The sequence below is a fragment of the Cryptomeria japonica genome, chromosome 4, assembly GCF_030272615.1.
Source record: "Cryptomeria japonica chromosome 4, Sugi_1.0, whole genome shotgun sequence".
NCBI lineage: Eukaryota > Viridiplantae > Streptophyta > Pinopsida > Cupressales > Cupressaceae > Cryptomeria > Cryptomeria japonica.
In genome coordinates, this window is record NC_081408.1 from 100,243,544 (window position 1) to 100,262,117 (window position 18,574).

At 37.0% G+C, this 18,574-nt stretch overlaps 1 protein-coding gene across 3 annotated transcripts in view; it reads left to right on the forward strand.

Moving 5' to 3' along the window:
- The first annotated feature begins 1,834 nt into the window (after nucleotides 1-1,834).
- Nucleotides 1,835-18,574, forward strand: part of LOC131032870 (uncharacterized) — a 33,874-nt gene continuing 17,134 nt past the window's right edge. Inside the window, exons 1-5 of one of the 3 annotated variants that reach the window (XM_057963953.2) lie at nucleotides 1,835-2,119; nucleotides 2,265-2,515; nucleotides 5,421-5,598; nucleotides 5,807-6,003; nucleotides 6,317-7,795. In XM_057963953.2, the coding sequence (XP_057819936.1) occupies nucleotides 2,302-2,515; nucleotides 5,421-5,598; nucleotides 5,807-6,003; nucleotides 6,317-7,795 (2,068 nt within the window). In that variant the 5' untranslated portion in view covers nucleotides 1,835-2,119; nucleotides 2,265-2,301. Of the gene's footprint in view, nucleotides 2,120-2,236; nucleotides 2,516-5,420; nucleotides 5,599-5,806; nucleotides 6,004-6,316; nucleotides 7,796-18,574 lie in introns of all 3 variants that reach the window. The other 2 variants (XM_057963955.2, XM_057963954.2) reach the window with 2 other exon arrangements.

The following is an 18,574-nucleotide window of genomic DNA, read 5'->3' on the forward strand; positions in this document are numbered from 1 at the left end:
TTGCATGATTTCTTGTTGAATCCTCATGTTAGATGAAGTTCATTGATTGTGGTAGAGTAATGTGTGGATGTTGATAATTCCTTATTCATAGTATTTGTGATTGGATGGTTTTCAATTGTAGTGCATAGTTAGATTGAACACTCAAATGTGCTAAGTTCAACCGTGGATATGCTTATTCAAGTTGTGCTAGTGTATTGCGTATTTGGGTGAATGATTCATGACATGAAAACCTTTCATTTCATTGTAAGATCACATTGGCTTTGTGTAGTTGTTGGCAACATGGTGAAGCAAATCTTGGTTAAGGAATGTGTCCATCTTAGCATGATCCAACACTAGTATTGATCTTAGGAGTAGTGTAGTCTCTCTAAACCCTCATCCTTTTTTTTTTTTCAAACCCAATAATTTCCGTGTTCCAACAACAGTCAAGCAGGAGTTCAAGCAACATAAATCCTCCTTGTGATTCTAGCAATATCACATCGACCATTGAGCTTATCCACACATCGACCTAACATTTAGAACCTTGGAGTCACTTCGTATGATCACGAAGCTTAGCATAAGAGGAGACTTTGTTCAAGAGAGGATAAGATACCTTGGTATTTTATTTTTTGCATGAAGTGCATAAAAAACACATGAACAAATGCCATCTTGAATGCTTGAAATTTGAAGTACTTGACCTCTCCTTCACTGCTCTAATGATGCTTGATTACTTGGTCACTTGAATTTGAAAAAGTGTAATTGGAAACTTGTGGAGAAATTTTTGAAATGAGGGGGTAAGACTTGCTTTTATACCTATCCTCATGAAATGTATTGAAAATTATGAAGAAGGCCGACATGGGATATAGGTTCTCACTTAAAATTTGTTGACTATTAGAGAGCTTGAAATTAGGTCCTTATGGTCTAGACAAGGGTGCTATGCCTAGCGCCCTTGTCCAATCCATTTGGGTTGAACAAAGGTCTAGAGAACAAAGTAGGAGATGACAATTGCAGATTTGGAACTAGTATGAGCATAATGAGGAAAAATCATGACATAAAAAGCGAAAATGCCAAAGTGAGGCCCAAGTGAGTATGAAATTGTAGAAATATACAATTTATGACACTACAATCTCATGCACTACCAAAATTTTCAATCCTTCCAAGGGGGGTCCCATTACTAACTAGACTCCATTTGAAGGTAAGAGGCCATCCTACCAAGGAATATTCGATGAAATTTTCACATCTTCCAATGCTTGTAGGCCTTCGACATTAGATTTACCTTATGTGGGATTCAACATTAATTGAACAAAAGTTTACATTCAAGTCTCAAGTATATCTTCCCACTTTAGTTGATTTCTCTTAATATAATTATTCTAAATTTAATTAAATTCCATAAATAATTTTCATAATTATCTTCTTTATTTTTTAAAATTTAAATCCATTCCAATTTTAACTAATTTCCACATAATAAAAGACTACAGCCACCCTCAAATATACTCTAAAATCAGTTCATTCGTAAGGCAATTTTTCTATACTACTGACCGCAATTAGTCATCATTCTATAACCTTTCTTGATCAGTGAGTTTACTTGACATACTTAACTACACCGAATGTGCACGAAAATCAACTCATAAACCACATCCCCTTCTTAATAACTCCTATAAGAAGGTATCAAATAAATTAAATTTAATAAATTTATAGTTTAATCAACTGTTACAAGCTTTTTTCCTCTTTGCTATGAGTGTCGCGAGAGATATTCTTCCCTAGCACGCTAAGATTTTTTAAGCTGGATGATAATTAAAAAAAAAAATATGAAAGAATAAAATCTTTTAATTAGGGTTATGATTATTTTATCCCACGAATGCTCACAAGAGTGACATGTTTCTGTGGCAGCTAAAATCATTATAATTATGGTTTAGAGGCAAGCCGACAGACTTGAAACACTAAAAATAGAAGCTAAAATGAAAAGTCTATGTATGTCAAGTTGCTTAATCTGACGACGAATTTAGAGTTCGGATTTTGTCAGATATGTAGGAAAATAGAGACCCAATTGCTCAAGCAAAGCATTTAATTGAATTCAGGCGCAAACAATTGGGTGCTCTTGAATTTGATCGTTAGGAAATACCCTCTTTGAAAAGTGTAAGAGGCAAGCCAGATTGCGAATTCCCCATAAGACTGTTTATCTTCCGTTTATGAACTTTTTGGCATTCTGCTTTGAAAATTAGTCATGCATGTTGAATTGCTGTGTTTTGGATTGATTCAGCGCTGATTCAAACAGTGGGTTTTTTCAGCTGTGGATTGAATTGGAGGGTCGGAGGGGTTAAGGCCATGGAATTGGGTGCTAATGGTGTGTGGGTTTCTGTTGAAGATGGGGTTGAGGTTCTCAATCGTGCAGCTAGAGCTCATAGGGGTGGTTTTGAGGATTGTGATGGAGGGATACAGATAATTGAAGTCCACTCCAGGAGGACTAGGAGCAGCCATGAATCAGATTCGAGCACCCTAAGTAGCAGCAGTAAGCGGCAGAGACCTTTACACTCTGCAGGTCAGTATTAGTACTAACTGATATAAGTCAAAGCTGAATACGATGATGAAATACCCATTAGCTTTTTTGTTTCAATAAGCAATTTGCTTTCAATTTTAATCAAAATTCAAAATTGAATTTAATGATGGAATACCCATTAGTTTTTTCATGCCCAGCTATATTTTTTTTCGGAAATCCTTATCCGAATGTAAAGATGCAATACCCACTAACGTCTGTGATGTTTAAACAACTTGTTCCCAAATTCCGAGCTGAACGCAATAATTCAAGCCACATTGATTTGGATGTTTTTGTGCTTTTTATTGAATCAATTTCATTGCATTTTGTATTCCCAAATCTTCCCTAGAATTCAAAGGTGAACAATTTTCGGATCCCATACATTGCTTTATTCCAAATTTTGTATTGGCTTCAGGGTTGCAGCTGGGTGAAGTGGATTCATATGGGGTTTGAGTCACCTCAGTCCCGGTTTGTTCAACTATCTTTAATTTTGGATTCCTTGAAGAAGTTATAGGCAAATATAACTTATTTAGTCATATCCTGATTCACATTGAGAGGCATATGAGACTTCTCTGTGGGAACGAAAGGACATTTTAACTCTAGAGTTTACCATATTTACAACGTTCAAATATTGAACTTGATGGGAACAAGGAGATCCCTAGCTTGAACATTATGATGCTGCTCTAGCATAAAATAAAATTGTCGACAATCTACATCCTGAGTGCATAAAGAAAACTATTGTATATTATTTTCCTACAAGTTGTTTGAAATTATGTTTGTTTGCGTTATTGCTAATTATTGATAAGAAACATTGATTGGCATGAGTTTTAAGCCTGCGGCTGCAACTATCTGAACAAACTGTATTGTTGTGGTGAAGTTGTTTATCCTGAGATTTCAGAGTGAACTGAGTCAACAGAGGTTTATTGTCTGAATGCCAAATGAAGGCAGTATTGATGGTTGGCTTAGTCCTAATGGTAAAAGGAAAAGGAAACGTCCCATTACTACAAATGTTAGAAACTAAAAGTTTGGAGTCTCATCACACCCTCAAGTCCCTGGAAAAAGGGTTTTCCCTACCCAATTAGGCATCAGCCTGAAGAACAGAGTCTTATGATTTAGAGAAGATCAATCTTTATACAGGCTATTGTCAAAATGGTCACCAGTGACGATTGTTTTGAATTTTTCTGATTGGTGGGTATAACCTGATTGTTTCCTACTTTTTTTTGGGATCTGTGGATGAGTATATTGTTCCACTGGAATGTGCTCCTCCTGCAAAAAATTGCCGTGGAGATGGGTATGTTTCCAAGACAGTGAGACAGCAGGGAAACATCCCTCCACTGTGCCACCATTACCATTTCCAAATAGGAGATGTCCCTTGGATGCATCTCTCAGAGAAGGGATGTTTCTGGGGCGCCCCCCCCCATTGAGGATGCTGGTACATCCCAGGACTCTCAGAAAACTTAACCATTTCCCTTGAATGTCTCAGAAACTTGCAGCTAGCCCTCACCTCTAGCATTTAAAAAAAGAAAGCTTTTTTTTTGAAATGTCGAGCCACTAACACTAACCCTAATAGTCTATTGGGTCCAATCCACACCCTAAACACTCAAAACACGCTATATAAACTGTATAGCCTTAGCATTTAGACAGTGTAAACTCTTTAGCTTAACTGTTAGTTGTTCTGAAGAATGAAGTTTTGGTTAGAAATACTGAAATAGCGAGGACTTGGTGTTGGAGAAAACATAGTGATAAAGTTGATTAAGGTGACAATCAACACTAACTTTTGAAATAAACTCAAATGTCTAAAGCACATGGGTCCTAGAAATGACCAAAGCATCAACATTCCCTTAAGATTAGCTTGGGGAAGCATGGGAATTGTGGGTAACTATAGACTATCCCCCCTTGGTGAAAACTTATTTAGCTTAAAAAAACAGATGGAGGATGGAAGACTTATATGTTAATGCATAATGAAGACTGGTATAAGTTGGAGCTGAAGTGATTGAATAAAGATCTTTGGTCAAGCAATTTGTCACAACCTATTGAAAGGATCTAACTGAGTGGTGTTGATGTTGAAGCTAAAGTGATATGATACAAATGCTAGGTCAATTTGTTATATCCCAACCAACTTATCTATATCTATATGAGTACTCCATAAAACAAGCATGAACAGAAAGGAGGTAGGAGATGAGTTTCAAAAGATGAGGCAGGATACACGTGATTAAGATGGAGAAGGTAGGAGTTGATGATGCAAAAGGTTCTTCCATGACTCTCAACTTGGTTAAACAAACACCTCTGAGAAGAGGTCTTCAATTTTATACAAATTGTCTTGTAACTAGATTTGTGTCTGTCAAAAATCTTCAACAAGAAATTTTTATGTGGCAATGCCCCTAAGAGCCACTGTAAACAGTAACAGTTTAATAACCCATTGATGTGATCAAAATTTGATCAATAGAGGCGTAGAACAAAGTTTGATTACTGCATATGAAGTTATATATATATTTTTGATTGTGTAGCATCTTGAAGGAGTCCATTCTGAACTGGCTGGAAATCTTGCGGAACGAAATGAATTTAATTAACTTTTGTAGGGAACACGCTTTTAGAATTTCTTTTTTCATGATAAATTTTAAGGGAAATGATATTGGAAAGTTGATGTCTGTGGGAAGGCTTATTGCATCTATTAAATACAAGACATTATGGTGCGAAGTCAATTCATGCATTTAGAATTATCACAACATACCTTGCATTTTCTTTATTTTGTTTGGCCTGCTTTCTCTCATCACTGCATATATTTTACTTCATTTTTTGTGTAGATTTCTGATAGATTTACATATTATGGAAGCTGGAGATCTTTCTTGGAGTTGATTACAAGTTTGATTCTTAAATAGATGTGAAATTAAAATTTTTATGTTTTTGTCAGGTTTAGTAAGTAATTGTGGACATCAGAATCGTGAGAGTGTTTTTGTCACCAGCTGCAATCATGCCACTTGTATGGTCTGCTTAAAATCTCACGTGGAATCTGTGGTAGATAAGTCAATGATAACAGTAGAACCCTCATATGAGGAGATCAGAATACAATTGCTATGTCCGGATCAGAGGTAATGTGTAAGCAACTCGTAAGATGTTTATTGGTGTTTCTGTGTCTTTTCTATTAATTTGACTATACATGATTCTTGGAACCAGGTGATCTGAATGCAGTCAAAGAAGATTAGAATATTATCTCATGAAAGGACAAAATATCTAGTATCTTGTAGAAGTTGTATTCTTATTTAGTACTGATTTCTAATATGATTTGCTATGTGCTAGGTGCGGAATGGAGCTTAGCAAAGCAGATTTAATCCATTTACTTGGTATTAGCACTGTAGAAAGCTATGAGAAGTGGTTGAGGACTGCATATCGAGATCTTTATGGTGCAATGTCAAGTGCTAATATGATCAACTGTATTAAGTGTCAGCAGGGGAAGGCAGTAAAATGTTCAAGGATGTCTTCAATTAAAGGAAAAGGTATAGCGCTACTTTGTTTCAGCTAGTTTGAGTAATCCAGAAATGTAAATTTGAAGCTTATAGCTTTATTTTTGGAGAGAAAGGTATCACATACAGAGGAGTTGTAAAATCCACAATTCATTTAGTTCTACAGATGATTCCATATGTATAAACAATTGAATTATTAAATCAATCTTTGTTTTCCTACAGAGAAGCTGTTAATTAATAACTTATAGTACATTTAGTTCTAGTCCTAGAAATGCTGTCTTATGTCTGAATAATGAAAGTATTAAATCAATTTTTGATTTTGACATACTTAAGAAGAGTTTTTCAGGAAAGGCAAAGAAGAACAATGATGCAAATCATCTCCAGAGTGCAGCAAGTAATGAGAGTATTCAGTGTCCAGACTCATGGGTATGTACAAATTGTGAATTTTCTTGGTGTGCAGCTTGTGGGTTTGCCTTTGACTCCCAGTGTAAGGAAAGTGGAAGCAAAGGTAGCCACATTTGCAGCGAAGCAACAAATTACAGAATCAATGATATAGTGACAGAACTGGAACTGATTTATAATGAGTATACCTCTGGAACCACTAGATCTGATGATCAGCCTGGAAAGACACCTTGTAATAAGTATAATACACGAAGCCGTAAATCTGGAAACCAACCTGGTACAAGTACACCAAATGTTAGTTATCATCCTAGTGGGATTAATTTGGAATTACTTACCCCATATGGTTCTAATATGGCGAAGACTGTCTGGGGGCCAGGTACTGGTTTTGGTGGTCACAGACATGAGGGTAAGTCAACTACAGAGAAAGTTAAAAAGGCAGAAAAGGAACTTGACTGCCGGACAGAAAGTGTGCTCAAATCTTTAGCAAGTGTTCTTAAGAATATTCTTTCAAGCCAGCCTAAGCCTATCTTAGGTTTCTCTGCTTATGTTCTATTTAAACGGGATAATGTAGTTAGTCAACTTTTAGAATACTTAGTGATGAATGATTCCATGATGGACATCTGTGCAAGAAGTGCATTGTATCTTCAGCTGGCAGACATGTTGGGAACCATGGCACAATATCCAGAACTCCTGATGATATTGGTAGGAACCTGCTTCCAAACTGACATAAAAGGAGGTTCTGATGTTCATTGTAATGTTCGAAGTGATACTTCTGTCTTGAAAAAAATGAAAAATATTTATGAGCAAGCAAGGATTATAGTGAAGCGATTCAAAGATGCTAACAATGACAAAAATGTGGAAGCTGATCTTGACATTGCCAGGTGTCTATTGGAGTGTTATGAGAAGTTGGCAATTGCATCTGAGAAGCAAACTGTCTCTACACCTGATGTGATTCCTATTTCGGAGGACGAAGATTCAATGACAGGAGATTGCGAACCAACTTCAGACCAGACAACATCTGCTTCAAAGGAAGAAGGTTCCAAAACTATTGATTTTATTGAAGTTAGTTCAGACCATTGTAAGAATATTTCTTTATATAAAGAGAGCTTGAAGCCACTACAATTTGGGGAGTATCCTTTGCTTGGGAAAGCTTTTCATCACCACAGCTACAGTTCTCATTTTGATGAGTCAGGAGCAAATCGGCAAAGCATCGATAACACAGGTGTGCACAATAAAAACAGGATGTTGCATATTGCCAAAGAGGTGGCTTCTCTGGCAACGAATCTTCCTCTGGAGTGGGAATCCAGTATACATGTGCGAGTGGATCCTGTGAGAATGGATTTGTTGAAAGCTTTGATAGTGGGTCCAAAAGGAACTCCATATCAAAATGGAATCTTTATATTCGATATTTATCTTCCACCAGGTATGAGCACATAAGTCCTTATTACATGAAGCTCTTTTTTTTCTAAAATTATTTGATGTTTGATTCTTATTATACCACAACTGTAATAAACTTACCTCAATAAATTTTCAATCAGAATATGTAAAACTTTAAAATTGCCTTAGAATAAATCAACAACGAGAATAGATAAAATTAGAATAAATCAACAACGAGAATAGATAAAATTAGAATAAATTTACACTTGATATTCATATGGAAACTATTGAAACCGAACTTGATTGAATGTAGAGGACTGCTAACTAGGTCCAAGTAATTATGATAAATACAACTTGTTTAGCAGATAAATGATCCTTGTCATAGACATATGAAGAGTACAAGATATGTTATTGAAGGAGCTAGAATGAAGTTTATCTGATCATCCTGTGAACAAGGTTCTCTAATCTGGATAAGTACTTTAAACCTTCGAAAAACAGTGTCATGCTTCTGTGGTCATCCTATTATAAAATGCAATTCTATTGAAAGATGAACAAGATTTCAACCACTATGGGTAAGTGATGATTGATTTGAAAATCTTGAAACAATGCAGTTGAATCTCAATAAGTCATTACGAAATTTGATACACTGTAGAAACACCACTTATATGAAAATTACAACCATTCTGACATCAGAAAACTCATTAGGACTGCAGAGAAGCATCACAGGATTTTCAACATAAAAGAACCCTAATAAGTATGCAGTTTCTGGATTTGATTGTGTAAACAATTTTTAATCATCAAAGAACCCTGATTAATTTAGGCAGAAGGACATGAGCATTACTAGCAATTCTTTAGTACAGGTAGGTATCAAAAACTATTTATATGAAGATTTGAGTATCATGTTAGCACTGAGAGAGTCTTTAGTGGGATCTATAGAGGGCAAGAAGGGCTATGATCTCATTCTGAGTGGCTTGTGATGTATACCAAGAAGTTGCAGGCTCCCCTATTGAAGCAGCAGGTTGACCTTCGGGAGCATGATCAAAGGGCTTGATGCCAATGATTCAATCTAATGAAATTTTTCGATTGGTGTTGACTCTGGATGGTACTCAGGAACCAAGGAGGAAATGGAGTGATGGGGCTCACAAAGGGAGAGAAACAATGGTGGGAGGTGGGGGTTGAGAGGCTTCAAACAGTGGTAGATAGAGAGAAGAGCTCCAGCAAATAAGTAATGTGAATGCGTGTGGTTTAGGTTCAGGAGGGGCATGCTAAACCTACTGTGAATGAGACTAGGGTTTTGACCATTTAAAGACTGCAATTGCTGAGTGGTGAGGGTTGGTCCTAGTTGAGCCCCGTGTTCAGAAAGCATGAATTTGGTGTAGTTTGAGTTGCACAACAATATTTGGACCTGACTGCAGTTGTCTTGCCTTATAAACTTCTCTCAGCATTCATCCTTACTCTCTTTCCTCTTTTCTTGTCCTCATTCACAGTGTGGGGTTATCTGTTTTACTTTACATTGTTGTTTTATGGACCTATGGTTGCTGTGGCAGAAGGATGCTTGTAGATATTTTGATGGTGGTTTTTGACAGGTCTGGAACTGCAATGGCATTGGAATTTCCTTTTGAAAGGAGTATTGTGCTCCTTAAAGTCATAGAATGATTGTTGGAATTTGAGCTGTCCCACTAATTAAAGGCTTGAAATGGCAAGGATTGATTAGGCCCATTAGGGGATAGTATTTATTAGAGAAAATTTGATCAGATTGCCGATGCAGGTCTCATGAATGGAGATAGATCCAATGTGTGTGCAAGGAATGAAGACTGATCATTTGGCTCATGGTTAACAAGGAACCAGTCACCTTGACTGAAGTTTGGGAAGTCCATGAAACCAAGTGGTAAAAGGCAAATAGAAGAGGGATCAAATAGCTGGATCTACAAAATTATGCCCTGGGGGCAAAACTTGTTTGGAGAATGTTCTCCCAACCAAATTGAAAATGGCACCAACTTCTACAAAATAAACATTTAGATAATGATGAACTCTTCAGAATTTTCAGTACCACCTGTTGAGACATGGACCAGCTAGGACTCGAACCTAGGACCTTCCATACGCTGCTGGAGTGCTCTACCACTGAGCTACTGGCCCCTCTTGGACCAGTCCATCGACGGTCTGGGTGTGGCTTATTTTCAACGCCAACACCACCAAACTGCCTTGTCATTCTTATAAATGGATTTTTATTCTGATTTATTGACCTGTCATAACAGATCACTTTAGCTGGGAAGTGAGAGTCGACTGCTCATCTGAATTCTGGTTGGATTTCTGTAATGGCTATCCATTTTGGCCTCTTTCTCTTCCCTAGCAATGACCTGACAGGTCTTCATGACTTTTTGGGTATGTAAACTAACTGATTAATGGATCTGTAAGTCTCAGATGGGAATCGCACTTTTGGAATGGAAATACTTCTCAAATACATTTCTTGAGGAGCAAAAAGTAGAACTTCTTGCTATTCTAAAGGAGAGGAAAATCTTCTTCAACTTTGATAATGACATAATTTGATGGTCAAGCTTGAAGATGGGCATCCATTCTGCTAGCTGGGGTTAGAAATTGCTAGTCAATCACTCCCAGGAAGCCAATTGACCTGCCTTAACTGCGTGGTCGAGACATGGACTTCCAAAAGCCAGTTCTCTCGCTTGAACTGCTGCTCATGGCAATTTTTCATCTCATGATAGATTGTACAAATTTGGCTTCTTGCTCTCCACTTTGTTTAAATGCTGAAGAATGTATGGATCATCCGCTGTTACATTGTCCCTTCACTGTCAAATGCTGGTCTTGATGGTATACTAGACTTAATTGATCTGGGGCTTTACTGTACACTTATACTAAAATTGTTCAAAGACATGTTCCTTTCTGTTAAGCAATGCAATATTTTCAAGCTTCTGGACTTCTAGCCTCTTTTTAGCAATATGGTATATCTGGAAGGAGAGAAATTGAAGAATCTTCCAAAACCAATCTCTTAGCACAGAAGCTATTCTGAAATTGGAAATTACTATTTCAGAATTAGTTCAATCTCAAGCCAACATTAGAGCACAAGAAGGATCAGAAATCACAGATTGGGATTTACATCTTCTAAAATCATGACTCCTTGTTGAAAGCTTTTTGTGTTAATGGGTGGTGAGGGATACCCTGGCTAAAAGAGAAAATATTAAATACCTCCCTCCTCCTAGAGTCTTTGTCAAAATTAACTTTGACAAAGCAGCCTCTAAAGGCAACCCAAGGCCATCCGATGCAGGGTGTGTTCGATGATTAAGGGAGGCATATTTTAATTTCTTTCAATAAAGCCTCTGGATGGTACAAACAACAAAGCTAAAGCCCTTGTTGGTTTTTCAATGGCTTCTCAAAGCGATTCAAAGAGGATTTGCATCAAGAGAGATTCAATGATTATTCTATCAATGCAATAAAAAACCACTCGCCATCCCCCGAATTGAAAAAGTAATAATATTCTTCTCTAGGCCTGGTTGCTTCTGGATTCATTGGGCATTCTCTTTTCCCAGCATTGCTATAAGTACCAAATTTGATAGCTGATTTCTTACCTGTTCAAGGAGTCATATCTTATGAAAATATCAAAGTAATTGACTCTTTTGAAATTTGGGATGAGTTAAAAAAATGTTTGGGATAATCAAGCTTAATTTCTATGCTTGCTTCACCTACCACCTCACATGAGCAGTTGAGGTCATTCTCTTTCAGTTTCAACCCATCATATCTGGGGGTGTGAAAGAAGAGTTTATGTAGTTTCGTTACAATGTTCCGTTGGAGCCTTTTCTCCCCAGAAACACTCTTGCAGTCAGAAACAGTTACTCCAGGTCATATCTCGCAGTAGGCAGTCAGTTTAGGATGGTTGGGTTGAATATGGTGCTACCACCTTTGCAGATGTAATCATCCCATCACCCATGATGTTCTGAAAGCTGATATATCTGGAAGGTTAATGTTTTATCAATGAATTTGTTTTGTTTCCCCATATTTCTGAGACATGGGTCTTCTTTATCTTAAGCAAGAATTTTTCAAGCTTATAGTTCAGTCATTTGTATATTGGTTTTGTGATCACTAGCTCCTTTTGGAATAGTCTTGCTGTGCACTTAACGAGCATTTGGTAATCTCGTTACTATGTAGTTTTCAAACATTATATAATACAATGGGAGGGATTGACTTCTCTCATGTATAAAATAAAAGCCAAAAAATAACCATAAAACTATAATGTAGCACATTAGTAATTTGCTATAAAAAATATCATAAAAATGATGTGTCATGGTGCAGATGCTTTTTTTATTTATAGGTTGGCATTGCTGTGAATTTCTCTTTTTCAATTAAAATGCGTAGTCAGAGAGTAGATGGAATCAAATAAAGCTTTGAAAATTGAGAAGACATAGGAGGAGAGCTTTCCCATAACAAGCCCAAAAATTGTGGGTTTTGGATTTTTATAATATTTCAATTATAAATTTGAGGTGCCCACCTGAGCTTAGTTGTGGTTTTTAGCTAATATGAAATATCTTTAGTGTACGGAGTCTACATTTTTTCCATACAACATGAAGAGTAAAATATAGTGTCTATTCATCAATAAATTTGGTGAACATTGGGTCTGTTCATCCATAGGCCTGCATGGATGGATATACAAGATCTCCAGGCCATTGATGGTCAGAACTTTTTATCAGTAATTTAAACACCCATCTAATTATGTGTACAGCTATCTCTTCTTCATTTTCATAGTGGGGTTTGTCTATTTGGTTGTCAATTTGTACAGGTTTTCTTAGAATGGTATAGGCTAAAGAGCTTTTTTGTTCAGTAAATCAGTTGTCAGCTTGGCAAAAAATAAGATAAATTTTATCTTTTTCATCTTTTTAAATATGTATATCGCTCAATAAACTTTATATATCTGGCAAATAGTTAGCTGGCAAATAGTTAGTTCATTTCCACAAAATATTAAGATTTCAACATAATAATATAAAGTGCCTTTGTCATACTCTTATAAGGGGGCTTTAAAACATTATTATCTTTCAATTTAGATCTTTTCCCTCCTTTTACCAGTTGTCTTCCTACGCAAGCTTTTTTTATCCTATTCCAAGAGATATTTCAAACATTGTTGTTTTTTTAATAAGGGACTACCAAATATATACTTGTTTCTTGTTCGAAATACAGCTTGAGTTTGAAAGACTTGAATATTCTTTCTTATTTTCTAAAATTTACAATATCTCATTATGTTTTTACAAAGTAGTGTGGCTGTTCACTACTTGAGGTCACAAATTTTGCTTACTCTGAAATATGGATTTATTAGATATCGTCAACAATATCAAAGTTCTTAATATTGGTGAAATTTATGCTTTAAAACTTGTTTAGAAAATCTACCATCAGTATTGAAGGGGAGATTGAGGGGCACTCTATTTCTAGGTCTCTATCTACTCTGGGATCTGGCTAAGATTTTGATTGAAAGACTTGAATATTCTTTTTTATTTTCTAAAATTTATAATATCTCAGTATGTTTTCACAAACTAGTGTGGTTGTTCACTACTTGAGATCACAAATTCTGCTTACTATACAATCTGAAATATGGATTTATTAGATATCATCAACAATATCAAAGTTCTTAATATTGGTGAAATTCATGCTTTAAAACTTGTTTACAAAATCTACCATCAGTATTGAAGGGGAGATTGAGGGGCACTCTATTTCTAGGTCTTTATCTACTCTGGGATCTGGGTAAGATTTTGATTTCTTCGCAGAGACTGGAGCAGTTCTGTGTACATTTTCTCCCACTATTCTAATTTGTGGTGCTTTGCATTTTTTTAGACATTATCACCTTCATGTTTAGGTCCTTTTCCTCCTTATTCATCGCATGCCCTGTAGGCAATAAATGCATTGGATGCTATTAGTTCAGAAACAGTTTGGACGTGTTAGTGAGGTGGTGTATTCTGTACTATTGTCAGGGTACCCCAACAAATGTATTCGCTCTGGTTGCTTAGGTTTTGCTTTCTTTTAGCATGGAGAGCTTGCTACTTGCCAGCAGACTGAATCCTAGAAGCAAGCTCACATTATTGGTTTTTTATTTGGCCTTGGAAGTTTTAGACCTTGTGTGATTTCTGAACATGGCCACATAGCCTTGGGTATTTCCCTATGAGTGTTCTCGCATCCACTTTAATGATACTATTGATTCGTCTACCTGACCCTTGCGATGGACATGTGATAGCCTTGGTCTTTGGTCACGGATCCCACTTCATTCCTCGTTAGCTTCATTGGGTTGGGGTTTAACTCGTCTATATGTTTAACCCCTCTTCTTATGTTCACATTTCATTAGTGTGTGGTATCTAGTGTTTCTTCTCAATCTAAGTTTTCATTACCCTAGTACTTCTCTAAAATAACTGAATGTTGTTTTGAGATCCATTGACCTATATTGGCCTTTTGAGGACATTAACATACTTCCTCTCTTCCTTCAAAAATGTGACTGAATGCCCTATAAATCTGACTTGCAGAAGTGCAGACATTGGAAACTTTGGTTTGATAGATGAACTGTTTATCAATTCTTGAGGTTAATTTCTACCTGACTTGGAAGTCTATAATGATTATTGAATAGTGAGTTACAAGTGAAAAGTATTTTGCAAATCTACTTTTGATTTAGGTTGTTTAATTCAGATCATAAAATTCACACTCAAAATCTTATTTCAAATGACTATCTAAATGTATAGAACTCAACATTTGATACTGCATGTTTTTGAAAGTAAAAATTGACATTTATGCACCATGGACATTAACAAGGGCATAGAAGGTGCTATCTATTGATTTAGGAGGATCCCTGGTTGTTCAACAACTCTTAAAGCTGCACTTATTTCAGAGTACAAAATAAGCTTTACCTATTATAAGCATAAACTAATGCTTGGAAAGTACCATAAATTTTTGAAGGAGCATTACTGTTGTCTGACAGATTCTACATGTTGGGAAGTGATTTTCAGTTGGCCACACTTGGGATATCTCCATTTTGATCCAAAGAAAAGCATGGATGGTTTCTTCCTTCAGATTGAAGTTGTGAGTTGAAACTGAAAATGTCTCCTAAGGAAAGAGTGACTGACCTTTCTTCAGTTCAGTTGGAGTGGGTAATCTTGGTGAAGAGAAGAAGATAATGCACCAAGATTGATGTGTGTTCACCATGACGAAAGAGAACCAAGGAAAGGAAATCTGCCCTTTCTTTCACATTTTGAAGTTTGAAAGATTCAAAGCAAAGGACGAGCAAAGTAGGGATGATGATTACTTCTTCCACAGCTGTAAGCAAGATAAAAAATGAGCTGGTCCTTCTCCCAGCAAGATAAAAAATGAAGCAGTTTTCTGAAGCTGAACATTATTGTCTGTCATGCCCCCACTAAGAGCACCGCCTTACAGATCAGAACGTACCCATACTAGAGTCACATTGCAGTTTTGATGCACCCTACATCCATTTTCGGCTCAGAGTAGCATAGGACTAGATCAGTGTAAAATTTATAAAGAGGTGATGATTACAGTCTTCAAGGTGTATGAACTAATTTTTACAAGGTGCTAACATATAGAAGGATTAAGAACCGTGATTCTATAGAAGAGTTGACTAGAGAATAAATTAAATAATAACAAGGGCAGCAATTTGCTAAAAGAAAAGATATTTAATTAAAATTAAATTAAGGTTTAAGGCAGTGGTTAGGATGAAGGGGTTGTAACCATTTCAAAAGGACATTACTGGTGAAAGGTTGTGACTCCCTCCACAAAGGGAGATATAAAAAGGAGAGAAATCTCATTTGGAGAGGGGCATGGGATGATCTGAATATATATTTGGTAATCAAGAAAATTAGAAAATAAAAGCAGAAATTATCATAAAGAGAAGAGGGGCGATTGGAAGTTATGTTTATTTATGAAAGGAGATGTCCCTAAGGGGATCCATCCTTTTAGGGAAGGTGGCAAGAGGTGTGACTCTTCACCCTCCCTTTGAGGATTATATGTATAGCAGCCCCCATTTGGAGAAGGGCATGAAGGAAGATGGAATTAGGAAAAGGAAGTGTAGACACTTCAAAATAAGTACATTTGTTAATTTACCCCGTTTACCCTCTTTCCCACAATTAAATAACTTGATTTATTTAATTGACTAATTTGCTAACATATGAGGGAATTAATTATTAATTCCACTCTATTTTTCTAACTTCACTTCCCTCTCCACTTTTAACTCCCCTTCACTCCACCTTACTCTTCCACCTCCCTCATTTCCATCCACCTAATTCTACTAACATGCCATTTCCCTCTCCACTTCCAAATAACACTTGACCATTTGGCTCCACTTCACTGGCCTTCACATTCGATCGTGTTTGTCATTTGCTCTTTGATCTTGTCCATCCAATTGATGTTGAAAATCTATTAATTGGACTCTCATTTCTCTTTCTAAAACCATGATCTTTCGATTATCCTCGTGATTACTCTGTCAATTTGCCTTTGCTTTGACATTTTTGTACACATCTATTTGAGAGCAACATCAGTTAGAGGAGAAAGAAAAATGATGGAATGAAATGAAGGAGATGCATAATGTTTGTTTGAGTTTGTTATGTTGTTTTGTGCATTTCATATTCATAGTTTCATTGATGTGATTAGGATGTTGTTTACAATATCTAATCTGCACTCAGCACACTTAAGGGAATCTGCAATAACTTGTATTTTTACAAAGTGTTTTGGTATGCAATATGATAATATATTGTATATATAATTTCTTATATTTTGTATAGGCCATGATATGAAATGCTTTTCCTTAATCGTTAGATTACTTGTTTCCCCAACAAGCAATCATGTAGAGAAGAGAAGGAAATACAAGGAGGGAGAGTAGATACGAGATCCCCTTCCAAGTAGGCCACACCATGATGGATGACTGACGTGTCTGCCACATGTCAGCAAAGGGGGTATTAAATCTGCTCTTGGGATTAGATAGGAGGATTTTCGGGCTCCCTATTGCGGTTTGCTCCTTAACCTCTATGATGGTTAATTGTTGAAGTCACAATCATAGATAGGTGAATAAGGTGACACGAATAGGGAGGATAGACATGAGCACCCGCACTAGGTAGGCCGCCCCATGGTGGATGACTGATGTGTCTGCAACTTGTGGGCCAAGGAGGTATTAAGTACACTCTTGGGCCAAGTGTGAGGGTTGCTTTGGGCACCCTATTTTGTTCCCTCATTCAACCCTTATTATGGTTTGATAGTAAAAATTGAACATAGGTATTACATGATTTATCCGATGGATTATGATTATTATTAATATATGTATGTGTGCTTTTAATCAATGTTCTATGGGGACACGCCCCCCCCCCCAAAACCCGCATTCCCTATAGGGGGACGTTTCCAAGACTTGGGGACTTGTGGGGAATGTCCCCCCATAGCACCACCACTTCCACCACCTCTGGCTGGGATGCCGCTTGGTCACTTGCTATATGTCACATGCCATTACATACTAATTGCAACCTTTAACTTTGTGAAAACTAGTTGGCCTCTCATGGGGCACTCATAGAGATGTTATATTGCCGATTTTGCCTTGGAGATTTCAATTCACCTCTATTTTTATATCAGCTCTGCCTCCCCACCATCGAGTCCGCCGTTGTCCCCTCACCGTCTCCAAATTTAGGCCCTTGGTCCCTTGTCCCTAAAATCCATCCCCTAGCCAGGAAACTTCGTGGAACACTGGAAATAATTGATCTTATGAATTATATATCAAATGTTGTCTAATATGACTGCAGGACGAGGATTTATATTGCTTAAAGCATTTTAATTGGTAAAGTTACAACTCTAACTATTTTACATTTCTTATTTTAATGGAACTTGTGATTTTAGGGCAAGATTTAGGGCAATCCCAAAAGGGGACATTACAGCTCCTTGCTCAAACTCAATTATATGCTGTAAACCCCAATCTGGTGGTAGTCCAGGAGGAATATCATTGAATACCTTGCCATGCTTGCCCAAAATGGACCGAATTGCTACATTGTTGGATCTCTTATCGTTTGAAGGTTGTGTATCTGTAATTAAGCATTCAGCTGCCCATATTACTTGGTCCTTGGGAAAAGCTTGCTCCATTCTCTTAGCTGAAACTTCCATGGGCCCCTTGTTAGATAGGCCATGAGAACTACCTTATTTCCACTGTGTTGGAAAGGGAACTCCATGGTATGACAGCTGTGTTCATATTTATCAATTAAGTACAGCCATTGAACTCCTAGAACCCACTTCCATATCCATGCTGATAACATAGAAATCATCCTTCATTTTGTACTCCTCCATTGTCAACTCCATTTGGGGAATTTCCTTAGTACAAGGAAAAATTCCCACTAGCAACTTTAACATCAAACCCTTCAAAATTTGCATCTTTTAGGCCCACTCTATTCACCAATTCTTCATCAATGTAATTATATGTAGCCCCACTATCAAGAAGAATTGGTACTTTTTGTCTCGTCATTTCCTCTAACCTGGAAAGCATTATATCGTGGTGCTCCTGAAAGTGCTGCAAGTGTAACCCCTGCATGCTCTTCTCCTTGGTGTTCATGCTCCATCTCTTCTACCTCTTTTCAAGTTCAGCATTCTCATTTTCTGTATCACCATCAGAAACTACCACTATGTAATGTTTTTGCCCTTTACCCAAACACCTATGCCCTGGTTGCCAAGGCTCTCATCATGTAAAGCATAGCTTCTTCCTTTGTAGCTCATTCTTGGTTATCTCTGACTTGGCCTGGAAGGTGATACCTTGGGGATTAGAGTATTCTTTTGAAAAGACCTCTTGGGCAGAATATGAGTTGCTGCCTTC